The sequence below is a fragment of the Pyxicephalus adspersus genome, chromosome 4, assembly GCF_032062135.1.
Source record: "Pyxicephalus adspersus chromosome 4, UCB_Pads_2.0, whole genome shotgun sequence".
NCBI lineage: Eukaryota > Metazoa > Chordata > Amphibia > Anura > Pyxicephalidae > Pyxicephalus > Pyxicephalus adspersus.
Genome location: NC_092861.1, coordinates 62,932,289 through 62,948,393, shown reverse-complemented (window position 1 = coordinate 62,948,393; position 16,105 = coordinate 62,932,289). Strand labels below are relative to the sequence as shown.

General features: G+C 36.8%; 2 protein-coding genes across 3 annotated transcripts in view; one reads left to right on the top strand and one right to left on the bottom strand.

The window, feature by feature from the left end:
- Positions 1–16,105, bottom strand: part of MCPH1 (microcephalin 1) — a 156,964-nt gene that overhangs the window by 45,364 nt on the left and 95,495 nt on the right. The window lies entirely within an intron of this gene.
- The window catches only part of ANGPT2 (angiopoietin 2), a 38,663-nt gene continuing 33,444 nt past the window's right edge, over positions 10,887–16,105 (top strand). The window contains exon 1 of the mRNA XM_072408429.1: positions 10,887–11,388. Within this exon, the coding sequence (XP_072264530.1) occupies positions 11,095–11,388 (294 nt within the window). The 5' untranslated portion in view covers positions 10,887–11,094. The remainder of the gene's footprint in view (positions 11,389–16,105) is intronic.

Genomic DNA, 16,105 nt, shown 5'->3' with positions numbered 1-16,105 from the left:
CCGATTATCGGGCGAGAAAAATTTGCCGTGTGTACGCAGCTTTACAGTACAAGATGCATTATGGTTGGAGCACAGACAATTGCTTTATCAACTATACAGAAATGAGCTTGTCTGTTGCTGCTTCTCCTTTTCTGGACCCAATGTTAAGCTGAAAATGGGGAGTTGACCAGTAAGGTAAAGCAAAATAAAATCACAAAATGATCATGACCCTTCCTCTGATAGATAGGGCTGTACTGAATGATCTCCCCTCCTATTGTGTTGTACTTCCCCCACTTCCTAGATTGTAAGCTTTTCGGGGCAGGGTCCTCTCCTCTTGTGTCACTGTCTTTATTTGTCTGTCATTTGCAACCCTTATTTAATGTACAGCGCTGCGTAATATATGGCACTATATAAATCCTGTTTATTAATATTAATAAAAAATAATACTGAGTGGCAAAGCTGTGTAAGTCTCAGGATGGAATGGTTAAAAATAAAACACATTGGCAGGTAAAATTCTCAAATGGTTGTAATTCATATGTGTATTTGAATGTTGCCCTGTAGTTTACTTTTAAACAAAGCAAACAGTTTAAAGATCGAAAAATACTACCCTAGCTGCTTTCCCTCCTCCAATGACCTACTAATGACTTCCTCACTCATAACCTTGTCAAACGCACAACTTCAATACTTTTTGAGAGCTACCCTGACTCTCTGGAATGGTATTCATCCTCCTATTCAGCTTCCTCCTACTCTGCTCATTTAAAGGTGCTCTTAAACCCATCTTTTCAAAGTTGCCTACCTGTCATATTATGTCTATTAAACCCTCACTACTTACCCACCATTCCATATCCCCCTTCCAATTGTGTGATACTTCTCCCAGCTCTTAGATCGTAAACTCTTCTGAGCAGGGTCCTCTCTTTCTCCTGTGCCATTGTTTGTATCTGTCTATTTGCAACCCCTATTTAATGTACAGCACTGCGTAATATGTTGGCAATATATAAATTCTGTATAGTAATAATACTACTGCATGTTTGGGATTAATACAAGTTGTCTTTTCCCTACAAGAATTTGTAATTTCGTTCAACCACCATAAGATAATGGACTAGTAACACCCCTAATAATTTATGAAGCTTTGTCCTTCAGACAATAAATCAGAAACATCTCTTATTCTGAGCAACCTGTAACCTGAAACTATGGGAGTTATAGCTCGTATGGTTGGCAAACTATAGGACATGTTGTCATTTTATCTTTTCTGGGTCATTTTTTTTTTTTATTTACTATCATTGTAAATGACACAAATTTGTCACTGGTCCTGGTGAATTTTTATATAATTTAATAAATTTACCATTAAAACACACAAATTTAAAATCAGTCTAACTAAAATAATTTACATGGTTTAATATACAGGTTCAGCTTTAAGAATCTTTCCTGGAAAACTACAGGGAAATTGTATCCATGTACAAGCCCTTACTTCTAGATGATAAATCGCACACTTCAGAATATACAGGTCTCGCCATTCATTTATGTTCACATCAATCATATGATATGGTGTAACACCACACATTTTGTGAGTTCAACATCACATAAATAAATGAGCTGGACAGATTAAGGAAAAAAAGAAAAAACTTAAAACCATTCCTTAGTGGAAGCTCATATTAATAAGTAAAACATTCTCTCAGGGTTTCAAGTCTAACTTTTTCAGTGACAATGTATCAGATAACTTAAAACCATTCCTTAGTGGAAGCTCATATTAATAAGTAAAACATTCTCTCAGGGTTTCAAGTCTAACTTTTTCAGTGACAATGTATCAGATCCTGTAGGTAGGTAAAATTCTTAGCTTCACTGAGTAAAGGTGAACTTCAGCCTTGCAATTTGTCATGCAGGCCCTTCTTTGAGAAGTACGGAACACTCCCTTCTCCTATGGCACAAGGAAAGTGGAGGGAAGTTGTCCTGTAGATAAATGCTACTTATCTGAATACCTTATGGTAAAAGAGCACTGCCAGCCTGGAGAATAAAGCCACCAGTGGAAAATAAAGAGAAAAACTAGATAGGCTTGATTTACAAAGCAAAGGGACAATTATTTGAAGCTGTGTCCAATAATATTTGATAATTATAGACAAATTGCTAAAATAAAGATCTGTATCCTTGTATTAAAGCTTTTAACAATCTTCAGACATAACTTGTTAGCAGAAGCATGAGCTTAAACTAAACTGTTGTGCTGTGTCTATAGATAAAGCAAAATACATTCTAAGTATGCCCTGCCAAACATTACTGCCATTACATTTATATAGTCTCCAGAGATAATACTACCACTGTATATCTGTTCTGGAGACACTATTTATTCTGAAGAGGAACATTGTATACTACATATGTGACAGCAAAGTGCTATTATCCAGGAGCACAGTGTTTGTATGGCATTTACTATCACTGTAGTCTGATAAAAACTTGTAAACCGTGGATGACCCACATGTTCCATATATGTAAACCACAGAATGAAAAAAACAATGCATCTTTTTATTAGTAAACTGATGTAAGCATCTGTTTACAGGTCTATAGACAATAGTTTTGCTGATGGGAATACTGTAACTCCATAAATACATCTCTCCCCGGAAAGTAAAAGGAATTACAAACAGCTGCATGCAGGGGAAAATGGAGATGTATACATTTACACTGCAGGCACATACTAGTGTGTGTGTGTGTATGTATGTGTATATATATATATATATATATATATATATTTTTTTTTTATTTATTTATAGTTGTGTTCATAATAATAGCAGTGTGTTCCCAAATGTGAATAACGCTCAAGATTCTTAAAATGACTGTTATTTCCATACACCCAAATAAATTGGGAACCCTGCACATTCTTTTACAAATCAAAACATAAAGTACCAAAAATGTACCAAAGTGCAGAAAATGATTGGTTGCTCACCTGAAATGATCTCAAATGCTTTAAAATAGCAACCAAAACCTGAAAGAAAATGGAAAACTACCATTTAAATGGATAGATGAATATCCAAATGTCAAAAACTCAGTCAGTTTTTTTTTTTTATATTTAAAATTTAAAGCTGGTTGCAATGCTAAAGTAATGTTTATATAGGTTTTAGTTTGCTATAATGCAAAAAGATTCCTAATCAAGTATTAAAGTAGTATTTTAGTGGCTTAGTCCTACAACAGCTCTTAAAGTCAATCAAACTCCCCAATATGTTTTTGACCTTTGCATGTATTGATATGAAGTTCCCAGCCTCCTGCATCCTTTCCTATACTTTAAGTTTTATTTAAAACAGAACTAAAGTTCCAGTTTAAAATTTACAGATATACCTGTGTAGTGCATTCACTAACAGTCATAACCGACATGGGTCCTAGCTGAGAATGAGCAATAAACTGAACCTCCAAAGCAGATGAAAAGATGATCTCTCTATCTCCCCAAACATTTCACAGTTGATATACAGTGAGGGAAAGAAGTATTTCATCCCTGCTGATTTTGTAAGTTTGCCCTCTGACAAAGAAAAGACCAGTTTATAATTGTAATGGTAGGTCTATTGTAGGTGTGAGAGACAGAATAACAACAAAAGTTATACAAAAGATATACAAAAGTTGTTAAGAACCCTCAAAAATCCAGTGCTCAAAAGTCAGAGCTTGATGTGCATTGTAATGAGTGAAATAAGTATTTGATCCCCTATCAACCAGTCTGGAGACTGTCTAGGCCACTCCAGGACGTTCATGTGTTTTTTCTTGAGTCACTCCTTTGTTGCCTTGGCCTTGTATTTTGGGTCACTGTCATGCTGGAATACCCATCCACGAGCTATTTTCAATGCCCTGGCTGAGGAAAGGAGGTGCCAAGATTTGACGGAACATGGCCACGTCCATTGTTCCTTCTCTGTGATGACGGTATCCTGTTCCCTTAGCAGAAAAACACCCTCAAAGCATAATGTGTCCAACTCCATGTTTGACGATGGGGATGGTGTTCTTAGGGTCATAGGCAGCATTCCTCCTCCAAACATTGCGAGTTGAGTAGATACCAAAGAGCTCACATTTGGTCTCATCTGACCACAACACTTTCACACAATTCTCCTGCAGACGGGCCTGTTCATGTGCTGTCTTGAGCAAAGGGACCTTGCAGGCCACCCCCAACATAGTTCTGGGCTGCTTCGTCACCGTTCTTATGAGGGAAGATCTTGCATGGAGCTCCAGGCGGAGGGAGATTGACAGTTAATTTTTGTTTCTTCCATATGCAAATTATTGCTCTAACTGTTGTCACCTTCTCGCCAAGCTGGTTGGTGATAGTCTTGTAGACTAGTCCAGCCTTGTGTAGGTCTACAATCTTGTCCCTGACATCCTTGGACAGCTCTTTGGTCTGGGCCATGGTGGCTAGTTTGGAATCTGGTTGATTGATTCCTTCTGTGGACAGGTGTCTTTTACACAGGTACTGTAACAATCTTAGATTAGGAGCACTCCCTTACAGAGGGTGCTCCTAATCTCAGCTCATTACCTGCATACAGGGAAGACACCAGGGAGCCCAAAATCTTGCTGGTTGATAGGGGATCAAATACCTGTTTCACTCATTACAATGCACATCAAGTTCTGACTTTTGAGCACTGGGTTCTTTTGTTATTTTGTCTCTCACAGCTACAATAAACCTACCACTACAATTATAGACTGGTCATTTCTTTGTCAGAGGGCAAACGTACAAAATCAGCAAGCGATTAATTACCTCTTTCCCTCACTGTAGCTAACCTCTGAAATCTTTCACTACGCGACTTGCCAAATGTCTCAGCTTGGATGACTTTTATTGGTTTGTCCATCTTTCAGTAGCAAATGATCAAAAAGAATGGCTATAAGCTAGTATTTTGAAGTTTTTTTCTGGGTTGTAGGCTTTCCCAGGGCCTCCCAATTGAAAGCCTGTCTGCAATCACAGATAACATGGTAAAACTCAAACTCTAGTCATTGTGATAACAAACCTTAAAATAGCTTGTAGTTACATGTCAGGGCTGTGAAAGCCATTGAGAGCTACTAAGAGTTTGATACACATACTAGGACCTTAGAGCAACAAACACTGAAGCCAGGTGCTTCGTCATTTGCACAGACATTTAGTGGCATTCTAGGGTCTAAAGCACTAAATATTAGTAGTTAGGAGTAAGCAGCCAGAACAATTATTATTATACAGGATTTATATAGCGTCAACATATTAGGCAGCGCTGTACATTATATAGGGGTTGCAAATGACAGACGGTGACACAGGAGGGGAGGACCCTGTCCCGAGGAGCTTACAATCTAGGAGGTGGGGGAATTATCACACAATAGGAGGGGAGATATGTAGTGGTGGGAAGTAGTGAGGGTTTCAAAAGACAGAAGAAGATGGGTAGGGAAGTTTGAAAAGATGGGTTTTGAGTGATCCTTTAAATAAGCGGAAGGTAGGAGCAAGCCAAATAGGACAAAGAAGACCATTCCAGAGAGTTGGGACACCTCTAGAAAAGTCTTGTAGCCGTGCGTGTGATGAGGTTATGAGTGAAGAAGTCCGTAGTAGGTCATTGGAGGAGAAGAGAGCGACTAGGGGAGTATTTTTTTTCCAGGTCAGAAAGGTAAGTGGGACAAGAACTGTGGATGGTTTTGAAGGCAAAACACAGGAGCTTGAATTTGATTCTAAGGTGAAATGGAAGCCAATAAAGAGAACTACAAAGAGATGCAGCAGAAGAAGAGCTGTGGGAAGGATATATATATTTATATTAAATAAATGTTAAAAAAAGAGAGTTGGGTAAAAGAAATAATTAAAAATGAAAAAGCCTCCAAACTGAAAAGCTGCCTTGTTGGAAGGTGGATGGTTGGCTTAATGGTGATGGACATGATTATGGTAAAAAAACAACCTAATAATATACAATAATGAGTTGCAAGTCTATTTCCCATTATTTATTTACATCAAAAACATCACCTCCTAGTCATTTAGGATTGAAGAATGATTAATGAATGACTCCCAGGCAAAAACAAAAGAAGCATGGGTCATTGCCAATAACTGCATGAATATCATCACCCACCTAACTTTTCTGCCCACCTATCAACATAAAGCTAGTGCAAAGCAAGTTTGGAGAAAGTAGCCACTACTTTGCTCAAGTACACTAATGTGCAAAGTAACCATGTAACTTAAAAATTAAAAGAAAACTTTTTTTATTAGATATTTTGAAGTAATTAGTTAACATTTCATATTAGCACTATGCACTTTATTTTGTTATGTTTGTTGTATACTTGCAGCTCAGCATAGTAAATTCTTTTTATATTTCATTCCTAACCCGTTCCCAATGACCTGATTGTAAACTAATATCCTCCTTGGCAGGTCACTGTGCCAATCTAACTTAAATTAGTCCAACTTAAAGTCCATTTCATCGCAAGACTTGAATGCCCCACCATTTTCTCCTGCCCTCTCAGCAATTAAAGAAAAAAGTTGTTAAGCACTTTTATACTCCCCAAAGCCTGCTGTCCAGTTCCCTCGCTGGTGTAGATTTTGGGTTCAGGAGACATAATTCATAGCTCCAGCTGTACCCAAACTGGCCTGTACCTTTGCATTTGAGACATGATCAATCTAGTCCATCTTCTGGCTCCCTGGAAGAGCCCCCACCTCTGGACAGCCAGTAGAAAGTGTCCAAGCGATGCATTATTTCCAATCATTATGATTACAAGGAGAGTTTGAGCATATCAGAACGTGTTGTACCCCAAAGATTTAGTGTTGGGTCCATTACTATCCAACAGATTAACACAGATTCAAGAGAATTTAAAGGAACCTGAACCAATCATGAAACATATAGTGTGTGTGTGTGTGTGTGTGGGGGGGGGTTGGGGTTCCAGTTGGTAGTTTAGATGTGTTGATAAACATCAACAGAAAGTACACAAGTTGTATTGTGTGTACAAATAATCAAGTACATCTGATCAAAATCCTGATTTCTATCCAGGAGGAGAATTGGAATGGCAAAATGGGATGCATATGATTAGTAATTTGGGATTTCCAATCAATAAACTACTGATAGGATTGCTGATCAGTTAAGCATTGCAAGTGCATTTGCTTGGGTGTAATAGGCCCTAATGATAGAATGCTATGCAAAGCTGCAGTTTCTGAAACAAGCAAATACTTTCTTGTAATAAAAGACGTATAGACTCCAGAGATCAAGACATAATCCTGACCCTGTACAAAGCATTAGACAGACATTATCTGGAATATGCAGTTTAGTTTGGACACCAGTTCACAAAAAAAGATATTGTGGAACTGGAGAGAGTGCAGAGAAGGACATCAAACTGAATTTATTTTTCTTTGAGAAGACATGATTAGGGGAAAAACATAAATGGTTCATATGGCAAGCTTGGATCAGAAACAATCTTTTTTTCTCCTTGTTGGAGCAAATCGGACCAACAAGTGTGACAAGTCCGGCTTTAAAAAGGGTTTGTTTGCCATTCTCTTTATCAACAGGGTTTAGCATTCCAAATATGCAGTTTTTTTTCCGGATGAATTCAATGGACATTATTTGACCTAGGTAAACCTGCTGCACGGATGCATAAATCCAAATATAATAAAGAAACTAAACTCAAAGACTCAACTCCTAGAAGCTAAAAAAGAAGTGTGAATAGCATTTTTTGAATGCAAACAGGATAAAAAGTTATTAATGAATTAGATGGAACATACCAAAACCTAAAAATGTGGCCTGCTGCTGAAAGTTTTTACTACTCCTGGGAATGAAGTATACGGATATGATACTACTGTATATTAAAAGGTATCTGGTCTCAGCATCAGGTACAAGTGTCTACAAATATTCTTGTCATCTGTTAAAAACAATCACAATTACAGTACTATGGAACTTCGTTTTACCGCTCTGGAATATTTTCTTTCATTGTAAAACATCAGTGCACCAACTTGTTAGAAAGCAGCCAGCTCATGTGGGTAAGGGAGCAGGATCATGCATGATTGAGATAATGGGGGAAGAGGGTGGGGCGATAGACAACAGGGAAGGCAAACTCCTCCAATTCACATCATTAAATAGATTTTTGTTGTGTTCAGTAGACAGAGCTTGGAAAAGGGTACCTGACATTTTATTCCTCCTTCTTATCTTGTCTGTACCAGTACAGAGAACAATTCACAGTAGAAGCACCATAGATCAAGTATTTTTTATCTGTACATGATTTTTTTTTTTTTTTTTTTTTTTTTTTTTTTTTTTTTTTTTACATTTAATACTGTCGTGTCTGTAGCTTACCACTCTTTAAGGATTTACAGAAATACACCAGTTTTTTGTTCCTACAATCAAGCTATGTTTGAATATACATTACTACTTTGTGAGCCCCTTTAAGGGACAGTTAGTGACATGACACTGGACTTTGTAAAGCGCTACATAATATGACAGCGCTATATAAATACTGGATAATAATAAAGTAAACTTGTATAACCAATAAACCCTCTGGCTTCAATACTATTGCATAAGCACCTATGCAAACATGTAGCTGCAGGAATTGTAACACGATTGTTGTAAATGGCCCCCCATAATTTTCCCTGAAAACATACTAACTTGCAGGAAATTGGGAGTTTTATGTAAAATGCATATTCATACATAAAAACTCAAACGTCAATGGGCTCTTTATTGTATAGCAGCAAGATGGTTAGCAAGAATAGCAGCCAAGCAACTAGCATTTTAGGTAGATATGTAGCAGAGAGATCCTCTATGGTTTCCATAAGATAATAGTACTTTAATTGAGTATATTTAAAGGAATAAGATAAATATATATGACAATATGTTTAAAAGTGGCTTGGGACACGTATTGAATTTTTCACATACAAGAATTCCATCCATTAATCCCTAGTGAACAATATAAAGTGCACAGGGTCTCTGTATAGAGTAGATTCTGTACACTGGCTTAATCTAGTATTTCAGTGGTTTGGTTTATTTCCGTTACCCATGCTTACTTTTTTCAATGCTATATATTATTTCTTTTAAGTAAAATATGGATTTGTAAAGTCACTATAACATAGTTAAATAGTAGGTCTGGTTGAACAAAGACATAAGCCCATCAAGTTCAACCACTAGTGAAATAAACATATTCCAGATATAAAACCCTATGAACATAGTATCATGTTTATCTTTAGCAATCCCATGTACAATGTCTATGGCTTTCTCTTAAATAATAGTGTGAGTGTTGCACTTGTTACAAGTGTTACTGTTTGATGTGTTAACTCATGTGGTGCTGCACAAATGTACACCCGGGCCTCAATAAATATTTTGTGCAGCCCTGCATTGATGCCAGAAGCCCAAGTTGATGCTCCCTAAATCAAGCAATTTGACAATTAATGCTTTACAGTGCAAGTTTGCAAAAACTCTTATGTGAACTGCATCTCTCTAATATCTTGGTTTGCATACCAATGTAAATGAAACATCAATAAAAGCTTCTAAATAAAAAATGTTTTAATATACTTACCTATTTACTACAGGTATTCACTATGTACAGTTATCTGAGCACAATAAAGCTCCATTCATAGGACTGACTTGTGTGCATACACCAGCACCAGTGGCTCAGAGGTTAGCATTACTGTTTTACAAGTCTGTTCTAGAATCAGAGCATTAAATCCCCTTAAGGACTATGCCAGCATAAACCCCTGAAGGGTTTTAACTGCTTTCACTGTAAATCAAATAAACATACCTAAATTAGGCTGGTATGAATGTGTAAACCATTCAATCTGTGGCAGGTACATAAAGGTCAAATATTCTAGTGGGAGACAACTGATGTGAATGTTACAAAACATTATCAAACAGTATGCATTGGTGATGAACACAAATATGCAAAGATATTTTACAGTAATGCAATAAGACAAATTCCAGTGTTACAAATCAAATTAAAGAAAAGGGAGAGAAGGGGAAAACATGAATTTTCTGTTTATCAACTTATGCCAAGCCTAAGTGATAGTATAACAAGCAACCATTTATAAACTATCCATTTTTTTTTGGCAAAAACATACATTTAGTTTACTTCTTCCTGTTATAAAAACACAGGCTTTTCAATTTACTTTACAATGATATATATGTACGCAAGGATACAAAAAATGTTCATTAGAATTCTCAAATGATATTTAGAATTGGGTTGTACAGTACTTTCTGCAAGAATTAGGTCTCGTGCCCATCGCGTTTCGCCTTTTGGCTTCCTCAGGGGATTTTTGTGAGACTTTAACTTTGTAGTACTGAGATGAAGGTATTGTCACATATATAGGTGTTTGTAAAATTGTACTGGGCTGGTGTTCTTGTGATGTATTTTGGGTTTCACATATTTTCTTGGTTGTATGGACTGAGTGATATATTTTATTTAGAGAGCAATGTGGATGTTGTTTCTTCTCTTTGGATAGTGTTTGTTGTTAGACTCACAGGAGTAATCAAACAAGGTAAACAGCCAAAACCAAGGTATAAGGTAATTGTGTGTATAATGGGTATTTGGATAGGGTGTTATAATTACCACAGTTCATTGATAGGGAAAAGGTGGTGATGAAGGGGTTGGTTCCAATGTGATAGGATTTGAGGTAATATAGCAAAGTGTTAATAGATGGTGGTGGTGGCGTATTGTCAGCAGCCAGTTCAAAAAAAACTTTTTTTTCGAATGTTATTTCTACACATTCACTGCTTTTCTTTTCTGCCATTCAGAATGGCACACATTTGGAGTTTGCTTTCCATTCATTCATTTGAGCATAGGGGATGTGAGTGCTTCCTGTACACAGAGCACAGGGGACACACATGAACCCAGGTCACAGCTGCAATGCTGCTGTTTGGTGAAACAGCTTCACATGCTCTTCCCCTGACATTTATTCCCTGATGTCTCTCTGTAAAAGGCACAGCTCATTTAGGCTTATAGGCGGTCTTAGCGAGCCCTCCCTATAGTAGAAGAGGGGAGGTCTAGTTTAGTTTGAGCACATGTCCTCTGCTTGCTGTTTAAGGATAAGTACTTCAGGTTACTAATCTCCACTCCAAGCAAAGCAAGGCAGTTCTAATCTGGAAATACCTAAAAGAAAGCTTCAGCTTCTGAGCATATCTAAAGATAAAGGCTAACTTTATTTTGGTAATTTGAGCATCAGCTATATTTAACCAGTCCAAAGAAATTCATTTTAGGATGTGGCTCTGTGCTGTCACTGTGCTGTTGGTGGCTATCAGGAGCTTTGATGTGAGTCTGGCACAAAGTCGTAAAGCTGTGGAGAATGCAGGAAAGAAGCAATACCAGGTGCAGCATGGGGCATGCAGCTATACCTTTCTGCTGCCAGAGGTGGACAGCTGTCGATCAGCCCCTGCTAGTCCTTATGTGTCAAACTCAGTGCAAAGGGATGCTCCACTGGACTATGATGACTCTGTACAGAGACTTCAACTACTGGAAAACATCATGGAGAACAACACGCAGTGGCTTCTTAAGGTAGTTCATGTTTAATTATATCTCAATATTATATTTTAAATGATGACATTTATAAATATTTTTAAATTTATAAAAAAAAATCAATGACAGTTTACCTTTTATTACAAATATTAATTATAGTGTGAGTGCTTATCATTTACTGGGTTTGAATTCTATAGTTTGTCTTGGTTGGTGTTGCATAGGTGAATGTGTACATGGTAGTGTTGGGAAAGCACAAACATCTGGCAACTGTACATGTATGTATATATATATATATATATATACACACACACACACACACACACACAGATATGTGTATGTGAACAATGGTATTTATATATCTTCATGATCAAAGAAGCATATACTGAAATAGATAAACTTGTAATGTGAAGTTGCATTATTGGGATTAGTTTTGTCATTTAGGAGTCTAGTTTATTCATACAGTAAAGCATAGCTAGCTTTGATTATTTTTAGGCTACATTCACACCTCTGTGTTTCACATTTGGCATATTCTGGATGTGTTTTATCATTCACCCCCATGAAAGCTGTTATATGCTAGAAACCACACCAAACATGCAACAAGAAGTTCTGTTTTTAACACACTTGAGTGAAGGTAACATTTAGTTTTACAACATTCTTACAGTCTTATGTACGCAGAAGGTCCATGTAAAAGAAATACATAGCACACAAGAGGGCAAGCCCTAAAATCTGTTTGGGTATGTAGAATTCAGGGATGGTTGGCAACATCTCCAAGATAAGTTGCCAATGCTCAATCAGTTATGCCTCAGTTAACAATGTTAGCTCATCATGAAAAAAAATTTACTAGGGAACTAATGACCAAACTTGTGCTAAGAAAGACAAGAAAAGAAGCATTTTTAAATAAGAACGTATTTATAGAGAAAAAAAAATAAAGCTTGCTTGGGGAAAATCGATAAAGACAGGCCTTGTTTAAAAAGATACAAGCTGAACCATTATATACTATATATAAACTTCCATTTGTAAGACCCCCCCTTGCAGACCACTCCGGTACATTGTGGTGCCTTATAGCATGCTCAATAGGATGAGCGGTGTTAGGGAGGTTAATTCATACTGAATTGACTGCGCTAAAAACTGATATGTACCATTTGTTTCAACACACCGCTGACAAACTGAATAGGTATAAAGCCAAGAATTTTTCAGCCCTGCCTGCAGACCTAGCAGTTCTGGTTACATTCAAGTGGAATCCGGTCTCCAGGAAAAGTATGTCTAGGCATGAAGCAGTTCACCAGTTAGATAAAGCAATATTATTCTTTGGTCTATCAGTGTTCTGATTAATCCCAATTTAGGACATAAACATATTAATATTTTAAATAGGTATCTGCAGTGTAACTGTGCAAAGAACTCCTGATGTCCAAGCATGTTTTGCTATAAAGCACAATCTTCAAAGATACAGTTCCAAATCTCAGTATTTTCCTCTGTTGATTAGTCTGCAAGTGCATCTCTTATATAACAAGAGTTTTGCATCCTTTTGAACGCACTTTATATACTGCACTTCTGTTTCATATATGACAGATTCCTGTTATCATGACAGTATGACTAATTAGCACAATTTGGTAAATACCAGAAGCCTCCAGGAGCTGATACTGTTGTTATGACTGTAGAATCAGGCACACTCTGTACACACATAGTAAGGATAAGGAAGAACACGACCACCCACAGGTGAGACCATTGAAACAGCTGTCCCTGGGCTGCTTGAAAAACGTGATGAATTTACCTTCAATTCTGAGCATACGCAGAACAAGTCCCTTGCGGCTGTTGTGAAGTCACCCTTCTCTATCTCTCACACGGATTAGTACAGAAAGAAAAATACAGTCTGTACAGTACTAAAAGTGCAAGACAATAAATCATCTTTATGATTGTCACTTGAGGGTCATGTAAATGCATGCAAAGAACAGGGTTCACGGAGGGTCCACTGAGAGATAATTCTCATGGTGACTGCAGACCAAAAGACTTCACCATTCCAGTTCTGCAAAATGTGCTGGATCACAACCGGATGCAGCATTTGTCATCTTTATATAATAAATATTCCTCTTCATTAAAGCAACATGAATCAGCTTAGGTAAGGTTTATTAACTTAGAATTTCAAACACTGCTTCCTAAAACATTAATGCAGCTGAGTTTGAGTACAGCTAAAATAAATAGACCCACAGCAACCCCCTTACTCCTCACATTAACTTGTTCATGGAAAAACTAAATCAATAAAAAGGTAATTGGTGTCTAATGCTAACTTTTTCATTCAAACTGTTAGAGTCCACACACTAGACTGATGATGAATAACTTGGGACTATTCATTAGTTATAGCTTAGTAACCAGTTAGGGACTATTGGTATTATCCATTTTAATCAGACTTTCACTAAGAAGGTACCACAATGCTTTCATTATCTTGTTAGGATGCATAAACAGTAACAGAAGTGGTATGTTACCTATTTTCTTTTTTGAAGAACTTATGCTGCTCATATAATCAAAATTTGTTTTCTTATTATTCACTTGAGCAAATGGTACATGACTTAATACAAAGAATTGAGTCATTTAACCAGCACTGAAGAGAACATTGAGCAGCATTTTTTTAAACAAATTTTTAACTATTTTATCACTCTTGATTTATCCATTCTAGAAAGACTGTTAACATTAGGCATTTTTTTGCTAAAGTTTCACTTTTAAGATTACATGATCAGGCAGGTCATTTTTGCAGAAAGACAGGCAACAGATGTTCCCTCTGCAATAATCTCTCCCGCCTGCCTGATCACTCTGGGTTTCTGGCAAAAAAAGCTGAATTGCACATGTGCAGCATCAGCTTTGGTTACCTAGATCCCTCTGCACGAGCCTGCGCGGGAGTTACATCATCCTGGTCAGGCTGATCAAGATGGCTGAAAACTGCAAGAAGATGGCAGCGCCTTGCCAGGGAACATGAACGAGTGAGTAACACAATGTTTAGTTCCTCTTTAAGACTTAACTCCCTGTGCACTCTTCTTCTCTAAGACACTTAATGTTGTGGATGTGCCCTTGGTGACCCTGTATACAATGCAGGACTGCGGGTCCTGCCCTGTACATAATACTGTCAGAGCTGCGAACCACTGGGTTAGACCACAGGTCACACAAAGAGAAGGAACACTGTAGACTAAAGATGAAAACATATCAAGAGAGAATTTACCCTGGCAATGTAGAGGAGCCCTTCTGAAAGCAATATTTTGACATATGTCTGGAGTTTAGCGGTAAAAACCAACAGTAAATTTTTTAGAATAAAATTATACTGATATTGTATTATTCACAAAATATATTCTTAATGCAAACATATCAGAAGAAGTAGGCCTTTTGTCAAAAAAGTGAGCTATTTTCACTTCAGTCCAATGAAAATCTGAAAATTGCAGTCATAAGTGTAGAAATAGAGTGCCTAAGGCTGAAGTTACAGATTTATGAAAGGAGCCTTTAATCACTATATTTACATGTAACCATTTTAAGTTTTTGACAAAAAGAAGCAATTATCAATAAACTTAAGGCAAGACCTGTAATGTGAACCCTAGAAAGATATAAAGGAGAACCTTTATTAGATGCAGACTTTTTGAAAGGTAATTGCTTCTAACAACATGCGTAAAGTAGGCTTTGAAAGGGAAAATTTTCTTGTTGCCATCCCATCTCTAACTTCAATAAATGCCCTGGAGTCACATACAATAGTTACACCTACACACTTAGTAATTTACATGGAACACATTTCAACTGTTAAATGATCCATTCTAATTCAGGCCAAGTAATTGTCCCATCTGTTTCCATTTTGTAGGATCAATTTGCTTTTAGTCTGCATTTTATGTACCCAATTTGTTTTGTAACTTATGGCATCTTAGAACCTCCTCAGGTTACAACTGTAGCCATAGGTCAAGTGGTATTAAGATGAAGGACTGGTTTAGTACCATTACAATCCATAGTACCAGCTTCCAATATGACCTTCGGCAGTGATTACTCTGTCTTCATAGATTATGTACCTAAATTACACAGAAAGGTTCAAACAGGAATACCCACAAATTTTAGCAAATGTTTAAGCAGAGCACCGCTTAATTTCATCTACAAAATGGTACATTTTCTCAAAAATTAGAAGCATAGCTTTCATTTTGTGAGATTAAAAAGTAAAATTCCTTATGTGAAAAACCATGGTGGGTAGAAAAACAAATGACACAAATCATTCAAAGTGGTAATCAGACATAATATAGAAAATACCTGAATTGAATTAAAAATATATATATAGTGAAAGTACAAGAACAAACTTTAAAAATCAAGTCACATGATCTGGTCTGATTTATTATGTGCAGGTTTTACCCTTTAAATACCTAATCATTTTAGGTACTTTTTTTAGTCTAATCCTAAAGTTAACAAATGTACAGAAAATGTATTAAAAGAGGGGAAATTTGGACATTCTTGACAGACAAATGTAATATGCTATCAGTATGAGAGGTAAGATAGGTGCTAATGTCACAGGAGCTTGTCTCCAGTTCACATTCTGTGCTATTGTGGCACTCATTTAGATACAGTCTCAGATTGGGACCCTAAAAATCAAGAATGGAGGCAAAAGTAATAATTTAAATTATATTTAGTGATTAGCATTTATACAAAAACATCCAGTTTATTGTTTTAAAATACTTATTAATGACAATAATTTTCTATTTATAAAATAAGTAAACAAGATTGCTCCCTTAAGCTGCGTACACAC